Genomic DNA, 10,577 nt, shown 5'->3' with positions numbered 1-10,577 from the left:
TGATGGTACTTTCATGACTCAAGAACTATGCTTTTTAAGACAGTCAAAAATAAAATATGCTGTGATTTCAAAATTAGTTTATTGATAAAATAAATTGAAAATTACGATTCTGGTTCCTGTGGCATATTGTTTTCTTCAGGTTTTGTCCAAATTATTTGCTGAGTGGTTAGATTTAACAAAATTAGGACCAAATTCCTTACGAAACATGAAAATAAAGACCAAAAAAATTCAGATTTGGACCAAAACCGAAAGTTTTTGCTGAACACAAGGACCAAAATTGAAATTTCTCATTGGCTGTGGTAGGTTTTGCATGTTCTTCAAGTAAATGTGAAAAATCTGTTGTTGTTGATGCTTACAAACCCCTCAACATGCACCATGAGTATCAACAGCTTGGCTGCATTTCAAAACTCCAAGAAAGTAATAGCTTGATGTACACTGTATCATGATAGAGGAACAGAGCCATGGCTAAGAAAGACAAGTACAGATGGAACGGACAAGTGTTACCTAGGTCATCAAAGAACTTGGTTGGGAAATAATGAGTGGGCCAAAATTAGATCTATGGACACACGCAAATTGAATCAGCCAGGGGATTGGCCCATGAATGTTAAAGAGAAATCAGGCCCATGTGAAGTTAAATCTACGACAACAAAAGTAACCCAGTCGGCATCAATATCGCCCAATCGTATCAGTGCCTCACCCTTACCGCCGTGCAATTCTTCATCTTCCTCATTCTATCGAGAAAGCTTGTCTACAGATACTTCATTAAAGAGGAGCAAGGAAAATATTCACACTAGCATCGACATTATTGGACATGTCGACTCCAGCAAGTCTACAACCACCTACAAGCTGGGAGGTATCAAGAAGGAAGCCTTCAACTTAATCGATAAGGATGGCTACAGTTGCATCACAACAAAGGAACTTGGAACAATTATGAAATTGCTTGGGAAAAATAGAACTGAAGTTGAACTTCAGGATATGATCAATGAATTAGAAGTAGAAGGTAATGGAACCATCGATTTCCCAGAATTTCTAAACCTGTTAACAAGGAAGATGAACACTCAAAGGGGTGCAATATTCATAGAGATAAAGAATAATGTTAACAAGATAGCTAAATGGACCACTCCAGCAATTGTGACTAGTGCTAACATGATGAGAATGGGTTATACAACCAGGGTTCATCCTTGTGATCATTTTGATTTGGTGATATTAGCAATTGTTGGAAACAAGCAGAAGGGAATTGATGGTCAGATTGGAACAAAATTTGATGATCAGTTTACCCCGCATGAAAAGTTTCTCCAATTACCATTGAATCTTAAAATAGCAAAACTCAAAGAAAAGCTCACAACCAGCCGGGAAATACAAGCATCATTGGTGGAGATAGAAGATAGAAACGCTTCATTTAATGGATTACCATAATGGATTAGTGCCTTTGAGGTAAGTTTTGTTTTGAATAAACTCATTGGTGTAAGCTACAAGTTCGAAGATACCAGATCGGGGGATGGATTAACAGAAAAATATAGAGAATTCGTGTTGCATTTTGAGATCCCGGGAACACCATTCAAGATTTATGGCAAGGCAAAGGGCAAGACAAAGAGGTCACCAAGGAGCGTTTGGATGCTATACACAATTTCTATCCACCTTGAGGACAAGGTGGTTCTTTTTGGGGTGGGGTATTGCTATGCATCAACTTCTGCAATATATGACAGGTAAGGGCAATATGGGAAATTCAACAAATAAAAGGACATTAGGGACAGTTTAGGTATTTTATATTATTTAGTTTGTTATGCCAGATAGTATAATAGAGGGTAGTGGGAAGGGAGTGATAAATCAATCTTTTTGTGAAATCTGGAATTTATTCCTCGGGAGATTGGCTATCTCGAATCAGCTATCCTATCTTCAACCTTGTAATCATTTGGTATTATAGAGGTTTCTCAATCCATATTAGAATCTTTTGATTGTTTTATGTTATTGAATCTGGTCTTAGAATCCAGTTCATAACAATCTCTCTTCTGCTCTCTTATGTACATCATTCAAACCAAATAATCAATGGGGGCAAATATGTAAAAAGTCGGGAATTAATGGTTCTCTCTAATCTTTCTGATACAGATGTAAAGTCTTCAGTTTTCTAGATTTGTTCTCTATTTTTGTAATCTTCCATACCATCACAAATTGGATTGTAATTTTTTCAATTTATAAAGATGCCAGAGGCTAGGATTGAGGCAAGGCAGAACTACAATGGTTATGGTTGTGTGTTGGTGCTGAGATTAGGAGTTTTAAAAGTGGGAATTGTGTCTATCCTATTAAATAAAACACCTAAGAAAGTGTTTGACATGACTTATAATCATACATTGTAATCAGCCACTTTCACATACTCCGTAGACACGAGAAGTATGTTTTGTGTACCTGAATGATACAAGAATCAATCAGATTAGTCAATATATATAATGATATATTACAAACAATTAGATGTAATTTGTTCATAAATTGTACTCACCTTCTCCCATTTTCCCATGAATCTTATCTGCAAGTCATGCAATCAAACAAAGAAAGAAAAGAATTAGTATGTACAAGTTTAGCTGTTTAGGGGTTATAACTTATAAATATCAGATTATGTCAAATAAAGTTTTTATAAACTCGAGATGTCGGATTTGGAAATGATTATCAGATTATTTCAAATAAAGTTTTATTGTATAGGTTTAGCTGTTTAGGGGTTATAACTTATAAATATCCAAGAAATGAATATTTGATTCTAATTATTCACCAAATCATTTTCAAATGCCATCTCCTGATTAAATAAAATAAAAAGCATAAATAGATAGTAAATAATAATATAAGCAATATGATGCTGGTAAATTTAAAGAAGAAAAGGGGAGCAAAGGCAAGAGGTGTATTACATGAACCATGGTGTGAAAAGCTTCATAATAACAGAGTCTTCAAATACTGGGTCATTTGGGATAGCATACATGAATCTTTGCATATTCTTTACCACCACACAATAGCTGTGATAAGTACTTCCTACTTTGACCTTGATTCAAATGAAAGTTATTAAAGATCAAGATCAATCTTTATCTTAGTAAGAATGATAAAATAATGAGTCTTATATAATTACTCAAGCTTTATAATACATATGTACATGGTCAACTGAGATGTAACTGAATTAGCTAAAATACCTTCCCAAATAGAATGATATTGCCAGCATTAGAGCCAAAAAACTCCTCATATGCATCGAGCATGTAGAAAGGAAGAGATCCATCAAGTTCCATCACAAATGGTGGTTTTTCATCAGAATATACACCATGAACGATCTCAGCATTCAAATAAGAGCTTATGTTCGTCTTCAATCCCGCTGTTGCACCGAGAGTTGGATCCTATTCCACTTTAATTTTAACATTTAAAGTCCAACCGTCAGCCTCCTTCATCACTGGCTCAACTTTCAGTTCACTATTATCCTTAGATGCTTCAACTTCACTTGCCACCACCGGTGGCTCCTCCACAACACCCAAATCTGTTTCATTTTTAGGAAATTCTAGCACTTCCTCCCTTCTTCTATTATGTCGTGTTTATGGAAACTATTTGACGATGGAGTATTCACAGCCACCACACTTGGAAATCTCAAAAGACCAAAACTTGTAGTAAGATGAAATTGAATACAGATCGAGCTCAGATTGGTACGTATCTCTTCAAAATATGCTTCCCTGTTACGCTAATCCCACCGCTATTCCACCAATAGCTCCGGCAACAGCCGCTGACCTAGGGCCCGCCGCCGCCTTGTAAGGCGCTCCGGTCACTAATCCAGCCAATACGCTCTAGTCGCTAATCCAGCCACCACGAATTTCATTCCGATTAACCCTAAGTTTCATGGTGTCTCTAGCCTCAGAAGCCTTCACGCCCTCTACTAAACCCTTCCCGGTGCCAACTACTGCGCCGTTGAGGTAACCGATGCCGGTGTAGTATATCAGGTTTTCACCCCATGAACGTCATTGAGCGATCGATTCCTCTTGATAGAGGTATTCAGGAGATGTGGGAAGTTTGTACAGGGACTCTAAGATCTTGGTAAGGTTTGTATAGCCGACTGTTGTCGTGGTGGTCGTCGTTTATGATGCGATTTGAAGATAACGGTTGGTAAGATATGTCGTAATTAGGGCTAAAATTAGGGTTTCGATCTTTCAAGAATCTGATTCCAAGAGAGAGATGTTTGATGATACTGAAGATGAAGATGAGGGATCTAGGGCTTTTTCTTGCTAAGTAGAAGAGGCGGGGGATTAACTTTTTGGGATTCAATAGGCAGGGGTAATTTTCGTTGATTTCATTTCCCGCCTAAAACGCGTGTTTCACTTAAAAATTATAAAGCGACATATTTACATGACGCACATTTTATGAAAGGCGCCCTCCGCATTTATTTACTTTTCTTTTCTGACACTAATTTTAGGGCGCGCACAAATGCGTGCCCTCTATCCTTCAAATTTTGCAAAACTGACATTATCTTTTAGGGCACTTACAAATGCGCGTCGTCTATTAGCGAGTGTCATTGTTTGCGCGTCATTAAAGGGCTGTTTTCTTGTAGTGGTAAAAGTTAGGACTGAGTGGTTATAACCCTGTTTGCTTTTGATTCTTAAAACAAGAGCTCTTTATCACAAAGATTTTACTAGAAAATCATCGCTTAGCATTCTTTGTATAAGATATTAAATTGGTAATACCTTGATGCTCAAGGCCAAAGAAAAGAGGAATAGGAAAAACTATGACAAAAGGATTTTATTGCTCTAATTCTCTATCTAAACTAACGAATACATGTCCTTATTTATACTAATGAAAGAAGTAACCTAAACCAATACGTAATACTTGTTAAGCAAGCAGACAACTTCCTAATCTAAATCAAATACTTAGAATAAAAAGTTTTTTTTTTCCTAAAATACCCATACACTTATAAATTCGATTAACGCAACAATCACCCCTTAATTGGATTTGTTATATCTCTCGTTCACAACAGTGTTGAATCACCATATTTCCGAACCATCCCGACTTTTCCCGGACAGTTGACGTGCATCTTGGTCATTTCCAAAGTCCTCCATACCCTTTTGATTGTTCACAATACACGTAACATGTAACATGGCATCCCGTTGAATAAGTTCATTACCATCTAGATTTTTTCTTGATTCACGGCCTCTCCCTGGCCATATCCAAAGTTATCGGATTTGAACTTCCAACGCCATAATGTCCACACCGTGTTGTTTCTTCAATCTCTTCCTTTGTTCCGATCACTCTTGCTCAATGAGGCATCTTAATCGAATACATGTCCTTATTTATACTAATGAAAGCAGTAACCTAAACCAATACGTAACACTTGCTAAGCAAGCATACAACTACCTAATCTAAATCAAATACATAGAATAAAAAGGTTTTTCCCAAAATACCCCTACACTCATAAATCCGATTAAGCCAACAATCACCCACTTAATCGGATTGGTCATATCTCTTGTTCACAACAGTGTTGAATCACCATCTTCCCGAAGCATCTGACTTTTCTCGGACACCTGACCTCCATCTTAGTCATGTCTAAAGTCCTCCATACCCTTTTGATTGTTCACAATACACGTAACATGTAACATGACATCCCGTTGGATACGTTCATTACCATCTAGACTTTTCCAGGATTCACGACCTCTCCCCAGCCAGATCCAAAGCCATCTGATTTGAACTTCCACCGCCATAATGTCCATATCATGTTGTTTCTCCAATCTCTTCCTTCATTCCTATCACCTTTGCTCAAAGTGGCATCTGCATCTACTAAGAAAATAAAGCCATCTGCTTCACCGTTTTCTTTCACTCATGCCAAACGAATTGAATCTAAAGCCACTTGCTATGACAAATCCTTCATGTCCGCTTTTCACACACCTATATCGGTATCCCTTATCACGAACAAGTCGAATTTTCTTCCTCGTTAATCATTGTTGTCGATTAATGTAGACACAACTCTTTGATTTTTCTGACTTTTGATTTCAATCGATCAATGTCTTATTATCTTTTTTGACAACCCCGACCTAATCAAACTTGTTCTGAGAACACTTTTCCATAGAACAACAAGACAAGGTCACAACTATCTTTACCGTCTTCTTTCACCCGCAAAACGAACCGAATCAAAGCCATCCACTTTGATATCTTCCGGTCTATTTATTCTGCGCCTCAGGTTAGTCACTCTCTACCTTAGAGCAAGCTCGACCAAGAGAAATCGGGGTTGCTATTGAGATGCTTCAACTCGCGCTCAAAAGCAATCCACACCCGTTTAAACCGATCCCGGTTCTTGATGCGTCTGTCCCGAAAGGCTACAGCTTTCTTGAAACCGATTCTCAAACCGGCTGTCGTACCTCTTCACGAGCCCTAGGCTCTGATACCAAGTGTCGGTATAAACAAACCAGGTAATACCTTGATCCCCAAGACCAAACAAAGGAGGAACAAGAAAAACTGTGACAAAAGGATTTTATTGCTGTAATTCTTTATCTAAACTAACTAATACATGTCCTTATTTATACTAATGAAAACAGTAATCTAAACCAATACGTAATACTTGTTAAACAAACAGCCAACTTCCTAATCTAAAACAAATACTTAGAATAAAAAGCTTTTTTCCAAAATATCCCTATACTCGTTAACCCACGAGTTTGTTATTGAAACAAAATTTTCAGCATCCATTATATGTTATTTATTTTTCTGGGCTGATCTATTCAACAAGACATCACGTTATACAAACTTCCAAGCAGAAACAGAAAAGATTGGTATGTCTTTCCAATCAATGAGCAAACACCTACCATGAACACGAATTGAACAACAACTCTCACAGTCAAGGCTGTCAATCAACAATTTCGCTTCAGATAACGACTCGGTGCTCAGTTCGATCTCCACCATTCCAAATCGTGCAAAATACGTCCTCCAAACATCAACACTAATATGTCGAATCGTGCGCTCGTCTCCATCAGCTGCCACAATATTGCGTATAGTTTGACCTAAAAATACAGACTCTGAAACCCTTCTGCTTGGATCATCGTTGGCTAAACAATAAGACATACTGTCGAAAAGTGCACCATAGAAGAAAAGGGCTTCAATGAAACGATGAGAAAAGGCAGGTGAAGTATGGTTTGCTTCAATTTCAGCAATCACTGTTATGCAAGGATTAATCGTTCGTATCACACCCATTAGATATTCAAGATCGTTTGGTTTCACGATTAGGCCTGATAAAAAGACTGGCGCATAGACTGCAACCTCTTCATCATCATTGAGTTCGAGAAGATCTATGTTGAGATCTAACACGTCAGCTACCATAACAATCTTGAATGTAAATGGGATGTTCATCGACTTTGCAAAATCATCAAGACGCCTTCCTGTAGAAACCAAAAACCATGTTTAAATTTTAGAGAAATGGAAAACATTATGTTGTAAGACATGATGTAGGAGTTACCTGTATCTTTTATCTTTGATTCGGCTATTGTACCGATAGCAGTAATCTTGACATGTTCAAGATGCCTGTTGTAGTGAGTGGCAAGAGCTTGCAACATAGCTATATATTTCATACCATTCCTGATTTGGAGATCGATTACATGGATTTTTCTTGCTTTTTTTACGTTTTCGATTATCGTATCAACCACACTAATTTGGCAAATACGCGATAATGGATGCCTGTGATGAAATGATGTAATGCTTGCATCAACGCTCATTAACGCTTCTTGAACATCAAACATATGAAACTTATCAAGTCTATCGTGAGCGGCTGTTCCAGTTTCACGGTTTATTTTCTCACGGATTGCTTCTGAAAAGTAGTAAACTAATCTTTCGATGGCATTTCCTTCGGCTGAAGAAGTGTAATTGCATGATTCAATGAGTTTGGTTGCATGGTCAAACTGTCGTTGACCTGTTTTCTCAGCGGAATCAAGAAGAGTAAGCAGAAGTTTGATGTCTTTAGCTTCATCATCCGATAGCCCAGAGAATGAAGGTTGGCTAGCTTCGGAGGTTTTATCATTTTCTGAAGAATGATTATCGATAAACCACTGTCCAGCTAGCCGAATTTTTTCATTTGTCGACAGTTTTTGGCCATTCAACTCATCGGATTCTGGTGCACTATCTTTAAGAATCTCAACAGACACAATGGGCGAACCTTTCTCAATGTTGGTCGATTGGACAGGTGTCCCCTTTACGATAGTTTGATCAGGTTGAGAGGCAACATCGATAGAAACACTCTGTAAATCTTCCGAGTCACCACTGAGACATGGTTCCTGTTCATCTTTTCTGAGTTCCTCAAGCTTGGAAGAACGATCATCATCTTCAGGTTTACAGATATGCAATTGCTTAGAAGAAAACATCACTAGCCTGAGTGCGATACAATCACGAATCTTGCGATTAAAATACAGTTGAAATGTACAACTGGATAGTAGCCCTGCAGTTATCGATTTCTTCAATGGCGATTAGATGCCAATTAGCCTGCTTAAAAGGACAAACATATCAGATCAGATGTTATCATTATAATAAACTTTATTAAACCGTTTGTCAACAAGAATATATGAAACACAGAGTTTACAAGAAATACGATAATGTTTCCATTAAGGTTACTAAGCGTCAACAAGAAACTACAATAAAATTTTTGTTGGTTGTGTTTGAACTATCTGTCATATAAACTTCCAAGCAGAAACAGAGAAGATTGATACACCTTTCCATCCAACAAGGAAACATCCACGATCAACAAGAAGCGAACAAGAATCCCCACGTTTGAAGTTATCGATCAGCAACTTGGCTTCATTCAGTGTCGCATCACTCAATTCTATTTCCAGCATCCCAAATCGCTGAAAGAATTTCCTCCAAACATCAACGCCAATGTGTCGAATTGTTCTCTCATCTCCTTCAGCTGCCACAATATTTCGTATACAGTGACCATAGAATACAGACTCCATAACCTTTCTGTTCAGATCATCGTTGCTCAAACAATCCGACACACTGTCGAAAAGTGCACCATAGAAGAAAAGAGCTTCAATGAAACGATCCACAAAAGCTGGTGAAGTATGGTTTGCTTCGACTTCGGTGATGACCATTACACAAGGATTGATCTTCCGAATCTCCCGCATAAGATATTCGAGACTTTTCGGTTTCACAATTAGGGTTGATAAAATGAATGGCGCGTAGACGGCAACCTTTTCGTCTCCATCAAGTTCAAGAAGATCGATATTAAAATCCATTATATCAGCTACCATAACTATCTTGAAACTAAGTATGATGTTCATCGTCTTCGCAAAATCAGCAAGATTCTTACCTGCACAAAGGCGCCAAAGATTTCAAAATGTATATACACTGGAAATATTTTGTTAACTCAGCGATTAGAGCTTACGTACAGGTATCTTTTATCTTGGACTCCGATCTTGTACCAATAGCAGTTATTTTGATATGATCGATATGACATTCACTTTGACTTGCTAGAGCTTGCATCATAACTACATACTGCATCCCTGTTCTAATCTCGAGATCAATTACGTGAATTTTTGTAGCTTTTGTCAAGTTTTCGATTATTGTATGAAACGAACTGAACTGGCAAACTTGCGATAAAGGAACTTTCTGGTGAAATGCAAAGATGCATGAGTCCACGTTCATCAAGGCTTCTTGAAGATCAAACTGCATACTTTCAAGTCCATTACGTGCGACACTTCCCAATTCGCTGTTTATTTTCATTCGAATAGCTTCAGAAAAATAGTAAACCAATCTTTCGACGGGGTTTCCTTCATTGAAAGACATATCGCTGCATAACCGAATGAGTTTTTTTGCTTGATTAAACTGTTTTTGACCCGTTTTTTCAGCGGAAGCTAGAAGGGTAACCAGAAGTTGGATGTCTTTAGTTTCATCATTAGAGAGCCCAGAAAACGAAACCTTAAAGGGATGGCTGAGTTGGCAGATTTCATCAGCTTTTGAAGAATACGAATCAATAAACTGTTGTCCAGCAATTCGAATTCTTTCAGGAGTCGACAGTGTTTGCTCATTTGCCTCAGGTTCTTCGACATTACAGCTTAGAACATGAATCTTTTCGCCATTCATTTTTCTTGATCTGCTTGAGAAGTCTTTAACAATTCCAAGTGATGCAAAAGGGTTGTCCTTTTCATCTTCTTCCAACTGGAAATCTGTAGCATTTAATGTATTTTGACCAGGTGGTGAGGTGAATTGGAAACAAAGGTTATCAAGATCTTCAGAAGAATGATTCTCCTCTGCAAGTTTAGCAAGATCAAATTGCTCAGAATGAAACATCGTTATGATCCTGAATGCATGAATGTCCCAGTTAAAATACATTCTAGATCCATGCCTGTAAACAATCTCAAGCAACATGATAGTAACAGGTCGATTAGTTCAATGTGTTCTAGATGCTAATCAGCCTGCTTAAAGGGTAAAACACATATCTTTAAGATAAAAACTTCCTAGCTACCGAATCAAAGTAGAGGTCAAGTACGGCAACCAATTGAATAAAACTAAAAACGCTAGTGTAAACATCTATATGTCATTACTAGAGATTAGCCGATGGAAAACACCAAATAAAATACATTTATTAGAAATACCTG

The 10,577-nt window shown here is 37.7% G+C and overlaps 1 protein-coding gene across 1 annotated transcript; it reads right to left on the bottom strand.

Annotated features, from left to right (window-relative positions):
* Positions 1-8,651: 8,651 nt before the first annotated feature.
* Positions 8,652-10,269, bottom strand: LOC145059586 (scarecrow-like protein 23). Its single transcript, XM_079007415.1, has 2 exons — positions 9,369-10,269; positions 8,652-9,289 (listed from the first exon to the last, which is right to left on the bottom strand). The coding sequence occupies exons 1-2, from the start codon at positions 10,267-10,269 to the stop codon at positions 8,652-8,654; spliced, it is 1,539 nt and encodes a 512-aa protein (XP_078863541.1).
* Between the last annotated feature and the right edge of the window lie 308 nt (positions 10,270-10,577).

This window comes from Lactuca serriola, chromosome 6 (genome assembly GCF_051521515.1).
Source record: "Lactuca serriola cultivar US96UC23 chromosome 6, Lser_US96UC23_V15, whole genome shotgun sequence".
Classification (NCBI taxonomy): Eukaryota; Viridiplantae; Streptophyta; class Magnoliopsida; order Asterales; family Asteraceae; genus Lactuca; species Lactuca serriola.
The sequence above is the reverse complement of the archived record's forward strand: the minus strand, read 5'-3'. Positions and strand labels throughout refer to the sequence as shown.